The 17,307-nt window shown below is 49.1% G+C and overlaps 1 protein-coding gene across 2 annotated transcripts in view; it reads right to left on the reverse strand.

Moving 5' to 3' along the window:
- Positions 1 to 17,307, reverse strand: part of PTPRT (protein tyrosine phosphatase receptor type T) — a 917,718-nt gene that overhangs the window by 38,545 nt on the left and 861,866 nt on the right. For both annotated transcript variants that reach the window (XM_054697687.1, XM_054697683.1), the window contains one exon: positions 4,888 to 4,964. In XM_054697687.1, the coding sequence (XP_054553662.1) occupies positions 4,888 to 4,964 (77 nt within the window). The remainder of the gene's footprint in view (positions 1 to 4,887; positions 4,965 to 17,307) is intronic.

A 17,307-nucleotide genomic window follows, 5' to 3' on the forward strand; every position in this document is an offset into this window, starting at 1 on the left:
TGGAGGCCATGTGCGCAGCCACTGGAGCCAACTGCCAGGGTTCGATCCTGGCTCTTTCCCTGAGACATTGTGTGGTCTGGGGCAAGCTTCTTAACCTTGTTTTGCCTCAATTTTTTCTGTAAAATGAGAACGATCATATTTATATTCTAGTGTTGCTTTTGGGATTAAATGAGTTGACATATGACAGTTACTGGCATTACTGTAAGACTTAATATATATGTCTTTGCTATTGTTATTTTATTGTTTATCTGTCATGCATTTATTGAATGACGTCTGTGCTAAAAGTCTCTGCTGGCTACTGGGGAGATTCCAAGGCTGTAAGCCTTTCCCTCCCCTCTGCTCTCCTATTAAGGTGATAACTGAGCCTTTTTCTGAGACGTTAGGTAGGAAGGAAAGTGAGAGATAGGAAGAGCTGTCTGTGCCTCCAAATTGAGTTCAACTGGGCTTCCCCAGCTCACAGGGACACTTAGACTCTGGAAGTTTTCTTGAGGAGGTTTGGGAACAGAAAATAATCCCCTAGAGAAAGGGAAGATGCAGTGTCTCTGTCTTTCCTCTTCCCCCATCCCCATCATTACATGCTTGCACAGCCCCTGTCCTCCCTTACCTGAACTTCTTGCTGGCCTACCTGCCTCCAATCTCGTCCAACAGCCCATATGCATCCTGCCAGAGTGAGCTTCCCAAGCACATTTGCTGAGGTTGCTTCTCCACCTAAAGTCTGCAATGGCTCCCCACTGCCTGCATGTGCCTTAGCTCTGGCTGGCCACCCATCTCCATCTTTGTCTCCAGCCTCATTTCCAGTAGCTTCTCTCTGTCTCCCCCTACAACCCTTGCACCTCTGTCCTAGCTTTCTACACTGTGCTTCAGATGAGACCTTCTTCCTCCTGAGCAGACCTGCAGGGCTCTTCATATGCCTGATGAACACACTTGCAGCTCATGCCGCAGTAAGGTTTTTGTACTCTTCTCCTCTGGTCCATGAGACATGCCATACAGTTGTGCACTGATTTGGAAGAGTCAAATGCGCTTGAAAGCCAGCAGGATGAAATTTGGAGCAAGAAATTAACAATTTAGTTGTGGGGATAGATGACTTTGAGTTTACTGTCATTTGTAATCGGTCACTCAATAGGCATAAAACAGCCATTAATTGAGCACCTACTAAGAACTTGTATAGGGTATTAGGAATGCCAAAGTAGACCAGATGGCTAAGGGGCTTCCTTTCTGAGCAGCTTATAAACATCAACTAAGTGGGGTAAGGACTACCAAGAGGAAGATGTGGGGCTTGGTGGAACTCCTATGGGGAGCTGACTTAGCCAACGGGGCCAGAGAAGTAGTGTCTGAGATGGTAAAAATTTGAAATGGCCTCTTAAGCCTAGACGGGGTGTCATCCTTTCAGCAATATCTTGGTTTTACTACCAGTCACTCTCTAGCTCCTTGGCCATCTTGTTCTTCATAAACTGCAGTCATGCCTCCATCTAGATGGCTTAGCACTGGCCATTCCTTCTGCCTGCTGTGCCTTTCCCTGATGATGGGGTGGCAAGTTCTCTCCCCGAGTCCAGGCTTCTGCTGGGCTGTCTGTCCCTTCCTCAGAAAGTCCTTCCCTGACCTCCCCGTCAGCTTCTTTTGCTTTTACTGGTTTGCCACTCTGTGGGGCACTTATCAACAAGTGCTAGAATGCTCTTCATTTATTCACAAGCTTATTGTCTGTTTTCCCATTTGAATAAGAGCTCCAACAGGGCCGGGTGGTTTTTGGCTTGCTCCTGGCTATCTCCCGACCCCAGAGAAGATGGCCTGGTGCCACTGACCCCACAAATACATATAAAATGAATGACATGTGCGTGGAATCCTTGTGCACAGGTCTGCGTGCTGTGTCCTGTCCACATGCTGAACCTGTATAAACAGATCCTCTCTGGCCTCCAAGAATCCATACAGTCCCCAAAGAGAAAACATTCTAACAACGAGACTCCTTATCAATGGAGATAAAAGGAAATATACTGCTCGATTGGGGCCCCTCTGGGGATTTGCCAAGAGCTGGTACAGAAAACTTTCTAACCTGAAAAGAACTTTAAGTTCATGTAAGTCCCCCCCTCCACAGCACGCAGATCGAATGCAAACCAGCACTGGGCCTGCCTCCATCTGTCTATGAGCAATGGGAAAGAGGTTTGCATCCAAAACACATTTATCTCACTCTGCACTCATGCATCTGTTACTTACTGGGGACCCAGATACGATATTTATTTCCAGACTGGTAATTTATAACAGATTCAAGTGGCCAATACATTCTCGGGTGTGCAAACAAACCCACTGACGGGATGCTTGGGATGTAGCAGAGCCACGGCCTCTGGAGGCGGTGAGGGGACTGGCCGCATCCAGCTCATTGTACAAATGGAGTCATTTTAATGGGTTGTCAAGATCAGATTGTGAATAAGTGATTCTAGCGTGGGCAGTGAGCTCCCTGGAGAGTGAGGATGATCCCAGCTGCGGCGGAGACTAGGACAAAGGGTTGAAGACCTAGACAGCTGAGTGGGATGTGTCCCGCCAGTAGTCTCCATAGAGACCCCTCTAGAAACCTCTGAACTCAGTTAAGAGAACCCCCCTCTTCCAAGCCCTGCCATCCCCTGGCCATGGGGACAGTCTTTGTGAGCCTCAGTTTCCTGACTGGTAATAGGAACTAAGAGCGCCCCTCCTGTTCTCTCCCAGGATCAGTGTGAGAGCCCAGTGAGGTCACCCTTTGTGCATAATTCATCAAGTGGTCCCTGGATCCCTGCACCTGCCAGGCTCCCCCCCTGATCTCGTCACACCCAAACTCAAGACTTTGCTTCTCCCTTGTGTCGCCACAGCCTCTGCTCAGTGAGGGCCTCTTATCTTAATCCCTCACCAGATATGATCCCTTTAGGGACTGTATTTCCAGCATACTGTGGAGGATCTGCCCAGCCTTTGTGAAATGAATACTAAATGCACGAGGGAATGGCTGAAGGTATCACGGGTGAATACCCAGAGGGTCTCCCTCCAGGCTCGAGACAGGCTGCTCTGAACAGGGCATGTCCAGGTGAATTTCCCAGCAGGGTCACAGTGGCCAAGAATGTTCCATCTTGACCTTCACTGAGGCTCCAGCCCCAGACCATGTTGGCCTTTTGTTAGCCAGGGCCCAAGTGGGAAAACAAAAGCATTCTAGATGCTTCAGACAGAGGTAATTCAGTATAGGGGCTTGGCTATACAGGTAATGGAGGAACTGAGGTGCTAAACAGGGACTGGAGGGATAGCTCAGAGATCAGCAAAAGCAGGAGGCTGTGCCCACCTCTAGAGTTAACTGACAGTGTAGCAGGAGAAAGAGTGGGCAGGACCCAGGATCTGGTGCCACCTGGCAGAAGCTGGAACTCTGGTGCCAGCTTGATGGAAACTGAAGTCACAGATGGGAGGCAGCCACTCAGGGGAGGTAGAAGGGAGGAGAAATACATAGGCTTCTCTCTGCATTTTACCTCTCATCTCCCATAAGTGCTGCCCTTGAAGGGGTCAGCTCTCTCGCCTCCTTGTGTGTACACACACACACACACACACACACACACACACTCTCTCTCTCTCTCTCTCTCTCTCTCTCTCTCTCTCTCTCTCTCTCTCTCTCTCTCTCATACCTGCAAAGAAGAGCGGGAGAGGACAAGGAAGAGATCTCAGGGCAAGCAGGCAAATGACCAGCATAAGGTTCAATAAAAGCTTGTTGGATTAATGAGTCATTTGGCTCAGACTAGATTATGGGGAATTCAGAAGCATGCCACACACTTTCTAGCCTGTCTACAATGCACTGGAGAGGCAGAAGGACCAGGGTGGACCTCTGAGCCATTCACCAACCTCCTTGGGTTCCTAGCTGGGGTCCTGAGAAGCTTGGTTTGCACCTGTCACCCAGGGATGTCCACCGAGCACCCATCTCTCCCTTTGCAAACTCGCTCAGTTCCATAGCCCTCCAGCTTGGCTCTTGTTCTGAGCCCTTCCCTCCACAGTCTCTGCAATACTAAAGTCCCTCGCCTGAGTATCTTAATTTCAGTCTCCTGTCCGGATCCCTCCTACACTTGGTGGTAGAAAAATCATTCCAAAGCTCAGCTCTGAACAGGTCACCAACTTGATCAAAAAATTTCTATAGCTTTCTCTTGTTAACAGGATAAAATCCTTCTAAACCATCAACAATCTAACTCCGACTCTAATTTCTCCTAGTCCCCGCATATAATCTCTACCCCCCTCTAACTGAACAGCTCTATATTTTCTGCTCCCAGCAGCTGTATTTTCACTGTGCTGTTCTCTCTAGCCAGAGCCCCTTCTCTTTGATTTTAAATTCTCTCTGTGCTTGAGGCTTTGGTCCAGATCATATTTTGCATTCCTGATAGAAGAAACAATTTTTTATATACCTCTGAATCCCTGAAGCAATTTATCTGAACTTATGACACTAGCACTATCCAGTTTGCCCTGGAATTATTGATGTGCACAGCTTATCATCCTGCTAAGGCTGGAGAGGGTAGAGACCATGCACTTTTAGTTTTATGGGTTCCATGGCATCCAGCACACAGTAGGCACTTTAAATTTTTTGTTGGATAAATGACTATACCTTCAAATGAATGAACAAACGGATGAACAAATAGACACACACACAGAAATGCACGCATGGGTGTCTGGACAAACTGGCACTTGTCCTGGGTCCTGCCCAGAGCAGGTTACTCCAGCCAGCCTGCAAGAGGATGCAGCTTTACATGGATGTTCAACATGGGTTATAACAGTGACACAAATCAGGGAGGAGCAAGGTGGCTTGGAGAGCCAGCTTCCGGGAGGGAGCTGGGCGACAGCCACATCTTGAGCCTGCTGCAGCCAACCCCAGGCCCCAGTTACCAGATCCATCAAGACCCTCACATCAATGTAGTTGGCGTTGATGTAGTCGGAATGTGGGTCTCCATCCAACACCAGCAGCCTCACTCGGGAATGGTCATCTGCAGAGAGAGAAGAAAACAAGGGGAAGGAGGACTTTAGGAGGGGGCCAGCTCTGTCATTTTCTAATCACCGTACCAGCACCACAGGGCTTTTGCCTGAAAAACCTCCTTTAACCCCAGCCCTGTCCTTAGTTATTATGCCCATTTACAGATGAGGGGAGGCTCAGAGTTTACTGTCCCTTAAAAAGCATCTGCCCTTCTGGTTCTGGCTTTGTCCTGACTTACCTGGGCATGTCACCTGCTTCTTTAAGTCTTAGTCATTTTGTCATGAAAATGGGGATGGAAGTACCTTCTCTGCAGGGACAACGTAAGGGACAGCATATGACACACTTGGGCTGTGAGGAGTGTTGACTCGGAATGAATATGCTCTATTTTCATGCTTGCTTTAAAAAGGCAAATTTACCTATTTTCTACAGATGCACAAATTGCCTTTCTTTTGCCTTTTGGAGTATTGTCACAAAAAGATTGCCGGTCACATACTGTTAACGATACCATCATTCAAGGGAAGCCGCCCAAGTCATTATAAAAGAGGTCATCAATAACTAACCACCACGTTACAGAGAAGAGCATTTCAAACACAATCTAGGCATAAACAAGACTTGCAGGCTTTAGTTGATGGCACACTTACTTCAAATAATACCAAATAAAACCCATTAAAAACATCTAGTACAGCAAAACAATCGTACTATTCCTTTACAATTTATCGGAGTCAGCTCCCAGGTGTGAACAGACACCTGCGAACAGAACCCGCTGGTTGGATGTGTTGGGGGAGGGGCTCGGCTGGCCGCCCTGGACACTGCACATGTCACCGCATGTCCCTGCACTCACGGCCAGGCCGCCTTACTTGAGGTGTGCAGGTGGGTCCCAGCAAATTGTCTCGAGGCCTCTGGGCACCCCTAAGGGCTCTCAGGGGAGGCCAGGTCAGCTTATCCTCTTAGACGTCCACAGCACTTTGCAAAAGCACATCTATTACTCAGCCTGGAACCTGTGAACTGGGCCTTCCCCCTCTGGTTGTTGTGCTCTCCCCAGCACCTCCACAACAGCACAGCAGGGCCAGGGACTCGGGGAGTGCTTGGTGAATAATGCGCAAAGGGTGACCTCGCTGGGCTCTCACACCCATCCTGGGAGTGGGCAGGGAGGGCGCATTGAGTTCCTGTTACTGATCAGGAAACTGAGGCTCACAAAGACTGCCTGTCCCCACGGTCAGGGGATGGTGGAGCTTGGAAGAGTGGTGTTCGCTTAACTGAGTTCAGAGACTCCCACTTGTGGAGATGGGCCTTAGCTGATGAGACACCACTTCGAGGGTCACAGCAGAAGGATGAAGCACAGAGCGGATACTGGGTGGTGGAAGACCTGTGAAGCCAAGGAGGGTGAGGTAGCTCAGAGATAAGCCCCCAGGAGGACCCCCTGCCTCCTCGGTGTAACAGAGAGAGAGAGAGAGAGAGAGAGAGAGAGAGAGAGAGAGAGAGAGAGAGAGAGAGAGAGAGAGGGGGGAGGCAGGGTGACCAGCACTCCGGGGCTGGGAAACATGTGGAAACTAGGGCCATGGTGGCCTTTCTGGTGGGAGCTGGAAAAGAGGAAGCGCTTCGCTCACTGCTAAAGAAGGCGCCTGTGATTAAGATAGAGGGGGAGACATACCCCTGCTTCTGCCTTTCTCCCACCACAGCCTCCCTCCAGCACACATGGTGGCCAGCCCCAGCCAGCCCCAGCTAACAATAGACTGAGCAATGCAACCTGTTCCAGGTCGTTGAGCAGGAGAAGGCAAGCAATGGGTTGCAGTATGGATGAATAACTGGGGAATGGGGTGGGTACAAACCACCTCTGATAATTTTTTTTTAAAGATTTATTTATTTATGCATGCAAGAACTGGGGTATAGGCCAGAGGTGTGGGGGACAAGAGGATTCACCAGAGACAGAGTAGGGAACAGAACAGGCAGACGGACCAAAGACACTGCTGAGGGGAGCAGCGGGCGAGACAGGAGAGGTCTGCTGCACCTGTGGGATTCTCTCTGGCCGGCCAGGGATTGAACTTATACTGCAGAGGCTGCGTTTTTGCTTCATAGTGTGGTGCTTAACACCTTGCGCCACCAGGGAGGCCCTACCTCTGGTAATTAACACGCTAATGCAGAACTAACCCGGAGCATCTGCCATGGGCCAGAGCACTGTGTTGGCACCGAGACACACAGGATGCTACTTTTCTACTCTCTGGGGGGAAGCGCTTCAGTGAAAGCAAGCAGAGGCAGTAGATGCCTCTAGAGTCAACTGGAACTAGAGCCCTCCCCTTAGGTAGGTGAGGGAGTGGCTTGTGAAGAGGAGAAGTTTGACATGACCCTCTCGGCGTCTCACTCAATGACTTATTCCTCAGAATAGCTCTATAGGTTATCAAAACACCGTAGTCAGTGTTATTATTCTCCCATTTCACAGATTAAGAAACTAGGGCTCAGAGAGGTGAAGCAAGTTGCCCATGTTACACAGCCTGTAAGTAGCAGAACAGGGATTCCATCTTAGGTGTCAGCCCCAAGTCCCCGCACATCCCACACGACGAGCCATCCCTGGACCACTAACATCTTCAGGTGTTATTCCTGGAGTCAGTGCAAGTGGTAAGTCCACAGTTTTGGTCTTAGAGAGTGGGACTCTTGGGGGGCACCCCACCCAGAGGGATTCAGAGTCCCGCGCCTGACTGAGTGCAGGACACCAAGCCTTGTTAGCAGTGGTTACAAACACTCTCCAGTTTTTCAAAAGGGAAAATGCATATTCTGCTTTCACTCATGGTCTTACTAATGACTTATCGACCCAAAAATCTCCTTTATTTATTAAGTTATGCCTGCCCTTGGGGGCTATAGCATTGGAAACAGATTCTGGTTTAAAATGTTGAAAGGGGATTTTCTTTAATATAAAATGAAATTAAAAATCTGAAAGATGATTAGAAACAAAACAAAAAGAAACAAACTTTTTTTTTAGTTAAAGGCTTCAAGATGAAAGGTAGGGAAGTCCATTCATTTAAGGACATATTCATGGAGCACCTACTATGTGCAGGCTTGTTGAATGGGATAAGAAAGTGTGGTCAAAGTGACATGTTTTAGCAGTTTGTGGGGGAGACAGACTGTACTCCAAAGTGGAGCTTCAAGGTGCAGAAAGTGGGGAAGAGAGGACTTTATTAAGTGATACGCGAAGGAAGAATGAAAAAGTGAGTAAGGCTTGGCCATTGAGAATGCGGAAGGGTTTTTCCATCAGCGGGAACGGCATGAGTAAAGGAGAGATACTGAAACAACAAGCACATTGGGAGACCCACAAACATGTCCTGTCTAGTGAACACACCGTGAGGGGATTGGCATGGGAGAAGGGGCTGGGTGGTGAGCTAGATGGGGTTTACACCATAGAGGGTGCCCCAAGTCATATAAAGATCCTTAGAAGTAAGTCACCTGGGCTCTGAAGGGCATCCAAACACAGACTCTATTCCCTGAGACTGTAAAGGAGCATTTTAGCATGAAAGGACCACCTGGGTTAACCTGTGGCAAGAAGGATACACCTTTAATATGTGATGTTAAGCATGAGCTGTGGTCAGATTGGGTTCCAATCTGAGCTCCATCACTTCACAGTCGACTGATCTCTTAACCTTGGGTTCCTTAGCCAAATGGAACCAATACCATAAAACTCACAGGATGGGGGAGGATTACATGAGAAGATTCTGGCATGAAAAGTGCGAGGATGTTAAGAGGAAAACATAAGCCACAGGCTGGGAGAAAATATTTGTGGAAGACAGATCTGATAAAGACTTGGTAGCCAAAATAGACAAAGAATTCTTAAAACTCAACAGTAAGAAAACAAATAATTCAATTAAAAAATGGGCTAAAATGGGCCTCCCCTGGTGGTGCAGGTGGTTGAGCACAGCGCTGTGAAGCTGTCCACAGCCTCTGCAGCGCCGATTCGATCCCCGCCAGCTGGCGAGAATCCCACATGGCACGGAGACCTCTCCTGTCTCACCTCGCTGCTCCCCTCAGCAGTGTATTTCAGTCAGTCTGCCTGTTCTGTTCCCTGCTCTGTCTCTGGTGAATCCCCTCACCCTTCCACACATCTGGCCTATGCCCTGGTTCTTGTATGCATGAATAAATAAATCTTTAAAAAAAATGGGCTAAAGGTCTGAGCAGGTACCTCACAAAGAAGATGCATGGATGACAAATAAGCACATAAAGGGATGTTCAACATCAGGTCATTAGGGAATTGCACATAAATCAACATTTCAGCACACCTACCAGAATAGCCGACATCTGAACACTGACAACACCAAATGTTGGTGAGGATGTGGAGCAACGGGAACTCTCTGTCATTGCAGATGGGAGAGCAAAAGGGTACAGCCATTTTGGAAATTTGTTGATTTCTGGTAAAATTAATATAATCAAGCAATTGCATACTGAGTTATTTACCCAAATAGTTGCAAACTTAGCTTCCATGCAAAAACCTGCACAAGAATGCTTATGACAACCTTAATCACATTTGCCAAAGCTTAGAAAAAAATCCAAAGATGTCCTTCAATCGGTGAATGATAAACAAAGTGTGCTACATCCACACCATGGACTACTATTCAGTGAAAATAAGAATTGAGTTGTCAGACCATGAAGAGACATAGATGGGAGACATGTCAATGAATGCACACAGCATTCTGGAAAAAAAAAAGCCAGAGTGAGAAGTCTTCATATTATCTGATTCCAACCCGATGGCATTCTGGAAAAGGCAAAACTAGGAAGACAGTAAAAACATCAATAGTTGCCCAGGATTTGGGGTGCATGCGGCCAACCAGGCGGAGCACGGGATCTTTAGGTCTGTGAAGCTACTGTGTGTGATTGTGTTATAGTAGATACATGTCATCACACATGTTCCAGATCTTATAGAACTGCACAGCACAGTGAGCTCACTGGCAACTATGGACTTCAGCTAATAATAATTGGCTCATCAACTGTGACAATTATTCCCTACCAATCCAAGATGTTATGATAATATGGGAAACACAATGTGACTGGGAGGAAGCCTAAGGGAGCCCTCTGAACATTCTGCTCCATTTTTCTGCAAACCCGAAACTGCCCTTTAAATAAGTGCTAGGACGGTGCCGTGTACAGAGCAGGTGCCTAATAAATGGTGGCTGTGGACTGGAGGCGAGGTAGACAGTGAGCTGATGGAGACACAGACATGGGGCTCCCCATTTGCCCTTCTGTACCAAATGCAAATCCATCTCTCCGCAGAGGCAAAGAGCAATGGTGTGTATTTATTAAAGGGCAGAATTCAGCCATCAGAGCAGCAGAGAGGCATGGCAAGGAGCAGTGGTGTGCTCATGGTTTATTTATTCCTTCTGGGAGATGCTAATATTATTCTGTGTCCCCTTCTTCTAACTTTATATAATTAGAAGGATAAAAAATTGTGTTTATCCACAGCACATGGAGAAAGATGGGGCAGCGGGCGTTGTGAAGGAGTTTATACGAGGTAATTTACAAGCAGCCCAGAACGTTCATTATGCTCTATCTACATTTTGCAAGCTTGAAAAATAGCTAATTTGGTTCTCCTCGTTTGATATTCAAGACAAGGAGAGGAGTTGAGAAGAGTCACATAGAGGAGAAGCAAACTCCTCGATGGTGAGGTGAGAGGCAGGGGCAGGGGCCTGAATCTTGGCTGAGGTGGGAGGTGGGGAACTGGCTGGGGGAGATGAGAGCTCGGGGGCAGCTGGTCGAGGGGAGACATAACTGCAAAGATGTTTAGGTCTGATGAGCTCCCCCAGACACAACCCTAGGGGACCAGAAACATCAACTCTGAGTTTGGACTCTGTCTGCTTCTCAGAGTTTTAGGGACAAAGACCAGTGTCCTCTCAGTAAATGTCTTGCAGACAGCTCTCTGGAGGGATAAAAAGGGCCCTGATCTATAACAACAGCTGATTTCTGGGGTATAAATACTCCCACCATGGCTGATTTCAAGCTACCGACATGACTTCAAGCAGCTCACAAAATTCCTGAAAATCTAGCACGTTGCTCTGGCAGGCGGGAGTGAGTCAGCTCTCCTCCCCACACACCACTCTGACAACTGATTTTCTTTCAGTTACTCAAATGCCCGATGGCTGCGCTGACCACAGACCCCATGCAAAGGAACCACCAAACCTCTAAGACCGGCAGCTAAGGTGTTCCAGGCACTATTCTCGAAGGCTGACAGACGTTATGCCAGATGGTTCTCAGAGTGACCCTCAGGGGATAGACCATCACCCGTTTTATGGATGAGAAAGACAAGGTTCCCCGACGTTTAACAACTCGAGAGGAGTGAGGCTGAAGTGCCCTTACAGGATGGAGGTTCCCAGCCAGCCTGGATCCCAAGACCCACTGCTCAGGCCGGCTGCGACCGACGGCAACACTGCCCATCCCTCGCCTCCCCACTTGGCCTGAGCCCCAACCCCAACAGAGGAGGGGCCCAGTTTCCTCCTTTGCTCTAACTCTTCCAACCACCCACCATCTCGCCCTCCCTCCACCACAAGTGTCACCCCCTCCTGCCACGGGTCTTCTCAAGTCACCCCCACTCAGAAAATCACTTCCGAGAGGGGGGCTGGGGAGGAGACTCTCATTTGGATACTACCTGGTGTGCTTCCTTTCTGTCTGCTGGGCACCAAGAAGGGGACAGAAAAGGGGCGATTTTTCAGAGAAAAAAGATTTGACTCATTACAATGAATTGTGGAGCTGAAAAATCATTTCCTAGAAGTATTGGAAATGTTAATGCCATCATCTTGCACGAGTGGATCGGGAGGAGGCAGGTAATTCCGCCCAGGCCGCCTGGCACCTCATTGAAACGAAAGGTCTGCACATTCAATCTTGATTGAATTACCATTATGGAGAGGGGGCAGCTGGGGTGCGAGAGGGGAGCACTCCTCATTCTGTGAGCCTCCTGTCTGCCAGCGCCATGCCGGCTGGGGGGCAGCTCCCCTCTGCAGGGGCTTGTGCGGAGCCACCCCAATAGATGAAACTCGGGGAGGGGGCCGTGAGGGGCCTGAGCACAGAGGGGCAGGACGTTGAAAAGAGTTAGGGGCACAGTGGCTTCCACCTTACTCAGGCCCTGCAGCTGATACCCCGCGAGGGAACTTTCTGCAGAAGGGAGGATGCTTCCTTATTTGGAGTCCTTTGGAAACAGAATGGGAAATAAGGACTTGAGTGCAAACAGTTGTGTTGGGAGGTGAGCCCAGGAAAGGCCGCAAGGGGAGTGGAAATTGAGAGGGAGACAGGCAGCAGTCACGAAGGAATAGTGTCAGGCGAGTTACCACCCTTGGGAGTTGGAGCTTAATCCTGTCAGGGAATTGTGGGAGATGGTGGAGCCCATGCGCCTCCAAGTTATTTCATCTGGGGGGGTGCGACCCTGGTGTTTAGATACCCGCGCCCCTTAGCCATCTGTGGAAGGCTGCTCCTCTACACACGTAATCTCCCCCCCCTCCCGCCTGCCCTGCAAACAGGCAGCGAGGGCGCCAGTGGCCGGAACAAGGACTCAGATGCACAAGGTGCCAATGATTTCTGCAGCAGGATTGTTCTGTAGGGTCCAGGCAAGGGGCGCCCTCAGAGACATCCCAGGAGAAAGGAGGCCTGGAGTCAGGAGCAATGCACAAGGTTCCCATCTGTCACCCCGGCGCTGTCTCTCCAGGGAGAGCAGAGAAGCTGCTCTGAGAAAAAGCCTCTGAATTTGTTTTGAAATCCAAGTGCTTCCCTGGAAGTGAGAACAGATCACTTTAGTGCCCATCCCAGTCTGCGTTCTGCCTTCATCTAGGAGCCCTCAGCATGTTCGCCACAAGAGCACAGACGTGTCTGAGACAGAGGGACTCCTTGGCAGGGGGCATGGGGCTTCCTGACTGTCCTACAGGTGCGCTGAGCGACCTTGGGCAGGGGGTCTACATTCCTGGACCATCACTCCTGGGCTGTGAACTCAGCTAGTCCGCTTCAGCATTCATTCATCTTAACCTACCCTCTTTGCCCTGAGAGAGGAGAAACTGAGGGCTAGAGAGAAGTGACCTTTGAAGATCACGCACAAGAAGCAGGGCAGGATTGAGACCAGAACACAGGTCTGCCTGGCCTCCTGTCCAGTTGTCCACTAGACTCAAATGACATGTCTTAGATTAAGGGAGAAGAAATCTCAGAAGATGCACTGGGGCTCGAGTTTGCGCTTCAGGTCACTCTCCAGCCCTCCGCACCCGGCTCCCTAAGCCAGGGGCTGGCCTCTGTGGACAAGATCACCATATCGGAGGGGGCTTCACATTACACATGCCATCAGGACCACCTGGGGGGGCTTTTGAAAACACAGATTGCGGGCTCCACTGCCAGGATGCCTGACTTGGTAGGCCAGGGGTGGATGCGAAGATGCAGATTTCTAACACATTTGCCAGGTGATGCTGCTGCCCCCGTGGGGTCCCTGCTTCCAGGACTGCTGGCTGGGCTCGGAAGGCTGGACAAGGGGAGGAGCATGCGATGGAGGTACTTAGCCTTCAGCTCCCATTCTTGGGGTCACCCTGGGCTGGCGCACCCCCTGAAGGGCACTCCCTGGGCCACGTGTTCAGGCCGCCTCTCTCTTGCCCATTCTCCCTGGGACATTTAGTCCTGGTCTCGCGCTATTCCCTGTGCTCTCCCTCCACCGAGCTCACACCTTTACAAGTCGGCCCTTCATTAAATTCTTTTCAACCTACACGAGGTTCCCATCTGTTTCCTGCTGGGGCCCTGGCTGATCCCAGGCGGGGAGTCTCATTTTGCAAAATCCGCACGGCCAGGCCTCACTGCCTCTCCTCTGTGTGGTTTCCTCCTGCCCGCCCAGGAAGGGCCCTCTCGAATGTCCACGTGGGGAAAACGTTCATAATATTCTCGAAATTTCCCTTTGTGAATAGTCTCTGCCCCAGAGGTACCTGAAAGCAAAGGACTCTTTGTTCTATTTCCTCCATTCATTTCCTTCCCTCTTCCTTCCTCTCCATTTCCAGTCCCTGGAAACCCCATGGTCTCTATTACTAAACCCTAAATGGAATCATTTGGAAGAAAGGGCTTATTTAGCCAGGGTTTCTCTTTCATTGTTTCATTTGCAGGCAGTGCCCTCCCTCCTACTCATCCCCTTTCATCTTTTCTGTTCTCCCTGGCCTGGGCCTTTGTCCTCCACGCCAGCCTCCCGGTGCTCGGGTTCCTTAAGATGCTAATCACACCCGGTTTCCTTCTTGTGCCAGGAATATTTCTATTTATCAGCCGAGGCAGACTTTGCCTTTGGGAGGGACACATACAAGGGCAGGAACACCTTCCGCTCCTCGGGGCTGCTTCTCTTTTGCCTTTCTCATTTCAATTCCTGGACTTTTGTCTCTTGGTTATCCTTCATGTCCTGCACTGCCTTCCGGGTCCACTGCTTCCCGTGCACACCTTGCTCTCAGCACAGAGCGCTGACCCTCCCCAGCTCGGACTGGTTGCCGAATTATTGATCCTTAAGTTAAAAGGAGATGCAGGCTGAACCCATCTAGGTGTCACTGGGTGCTGGACTTTCTTCTGCTTCATTTGGGTTCTTCCAGAATGAGATGCAAGATGAGGATCCCAGCACCATCAGTATAGACAGGGGGAGAGGGGATATAGGTGGGAGGGAGGGGGGAGGCAGCCCATATATGGTGACATCCCAAGCCTTTACACCCCACAGGGACTCTGGAAAAGGCATAAAGCTCACACTGTAAGGAGGTATCCCATTCGGGGTTGCACAAATGCAGGGTCAACAGCCAAGAGCAAAGGCCTCCTTCAGTGTGGCACCCTACATCTGGCCTTGGCTGCCCACACTGCCAGCTGGTGTTACAGCACAATGAGGTGGTGAGGCTGTGGGGTGCAGGTGGATGATGACAACATCTTCTGCACCCCAGCAGTGAAGTCCCCTTCATTGCTGAGAATCTGCCTCCTCCAATGCAGCTCTCGCAGGGGAGAGGAGTAATCTCTTCTGTTCACCCCCATGTCCCCAATTTCCATTCTCTTCAATCAGGATTAGTTCCAGTATCTTCTTCCTTGCTGGACTATCATAGTTCCAAGTGTCAGCTTAACCCAATCTCCCATCATCCAACCTTTCCAATGCTTTCTCTTTCATATGGGAAGCCAGAAGATAAGAGATCCATGACTAAGTTTTGGTGGCTTTGCAGAAAGTCAGTGCTTTCTGACTGTTGAGAAAGCACTCAGTTTTTGTTTACTGCATCAAGCATATGCTGAGTTTGGGGGAACAGAAGAGCAAGTGGTCATGATCCTGTGGCCACAGAGCATCGTTTCTAGTGAGGGAGAGAGGCAGTTACTAGTGTCTCTCAAGTTGCAATGACTATGAAGGCTAGGAAGCTATAGCCTGTGCTCTAAGAGTGAATAATGGTGTTTTGATAAAATTCTAAGGCTCAGAGAAACTCTCTGAGGAAGTGATGACTGAACTAAGATCTGAAGAATAAGTAGAACTTCATAGCACAAGAAGAGGCAGGAAGAACACTTTGATAGTGTGTGCAAACACACGATGGCATGGATAAGCATGGACAAGCTCAAGAGATAGCGTGAAAGTCAGTGTGGCTTCATTGTGGAGACAGTGATGGAGAGGACACCGTGTGAACCGAGACTGCAGGGACTCAAAGGGTATTTGCATAAGGCAAAGGGCGGCCATTTGAAGGGTTTTGAGTAGGAAGACTGATTGTTCCAAGTCGTGTTTGGGGTTGGTCCCTCTGGCTTCTGTCAGAGAACAGATAGATAGAAAGCTGGGGGCCAGATAGGTGTGGAGTAACCAGGAAGGAGGAAGGACAGAGTCCAGGTGAGAGCTGATGATGGCTTGGGTAGGGGTGCTGCATGCAGCGCATATGCACTGGGAGATTTCTCCCCCATGGCACCCAAAGGTTTGGGCTGGATATTTGGTACAACCTGGACATTCTAGTCTCTTAGGAAGACAGGGTCTTTTCACTGAGCTCTAGTCTTTTATTTTTTATCTGAATAACACACTAGGAGGGAGACATCCCAGTTGGACCCATTTTGCCTAAGGCTTAGAATGATCAGTTAAGGTCTTCTAGCCTATAATTCGTTGGACTCCATCTGAACTCACCACCTAGCAGGAAGAAGATGAATGACTGGATGTTTTAGGGTGCAGTTCAAACAATGCTCAAACTGGTGGATGTCAGAGGGAGCAGCTACCTGTGTCTGGAATGGGGGTCCCCTGAAACCAGGGACTGAGTTTCCCAGCACCTTGCAAAGGGCCTGCCTCAGAGGAAGCCCACACATCACAGGTTTTCATACATATTTCCTGAAAGTTGAGCTTTTCTTTCCAACACGTTCCCTGCAAGAAATCTGGCTGTCTGTATTACCATCTTCCAGGAGACAAATTATGTGTTTCCTGATTAATTCTACCATTCATAGTCCATTTCTAAATCAGCACAGGAAACAACTAATCTAAAACTTCTGCCTCTTTCTTCCTTTTACAAGCTTCCTGTATCTTATGCCTTCTTCCTCTGAGTCCTACTTAGGCAATGTCTAGACAGTTAAAGAAAACAAAACAAAAACACCGAACTGTGCTAGAAATAATTGGTTATTCAGGATTTTTTTTTTTTTTGGCTTAACTGGGTTACCCTGAGAGCCGAGACCAAGGAATTCTATGCACTCAATTGGTGAGATGTCAAAAAGTCCAGGTTGGCTACACTGTGGGGGACAAACTCTGCTGTAGACTCCTGTCATAATCAAAATTCGTGCTCAGCATTCTCTACAAGGCCAATTTGTCCTCTCTGTATCATGATGCTTTGAAGGCTGAACACGCCAATATTTGGCATCAACAATTACTGGGTGCTACCTGTGCAGGGTATTCTGTTCTGCAGAGCCTCTGTCTCCATCTCCTCCCAGAAATCAATTCTTTTATGAGTCACACACAAGTACTGATACTGCCAATTTCAGGCTTCATCAGCCCTTGCTGGGACTGTTGCAGCAGGCTCCTGATCAACTCCTCTGCCTCCCTCCAACCTCTCCCAATCGAATCCACCCTCCCAATCACAAGCTATTCTTGTGATCTTTCCAAATGGACATCTCTGATCAGGGTCCTTCCCCCACCTTCCAACCAAACCAACCTGTAAATTCTGGTTAAAATAAGGTGCCATGATATAGTCACACTCTCATCAGTGACCCTAGAAAGCAACTGTCTGGCACCAGGTACCAAGCCGAGCATCTCATGTCCCCTTTCTCAATGGCCCCAGCCTTCTTTTTTTTCATCATTTTATAAGTGAGGAAAACGAAGCTTTGAGAGGTCAGCTAACTTGCCCGAGCTCCACAGCTGGGCTGGAAACCCAGACAGTCTGACTCTGGAGAGCTCTAACTACTCTGCTCCA

The sequence above is a fragment of the Talpa occidentalis genome, unplaced genomic scaffold, assembly GCF_014898055.3.
Source record: "Talpa occidentalis isolate TD23 unplaced genomic scaffold, MPIMG_talOcc4v2.1 talOcc4.10, whole genome shotgun sequence".
Classification (NCBI taxonomy): Eukaryota; Metazoa; Chordata; class Mammalia; order Eulipotyphla; family Talpidae; genus Talpa; species Talpa occidentalis.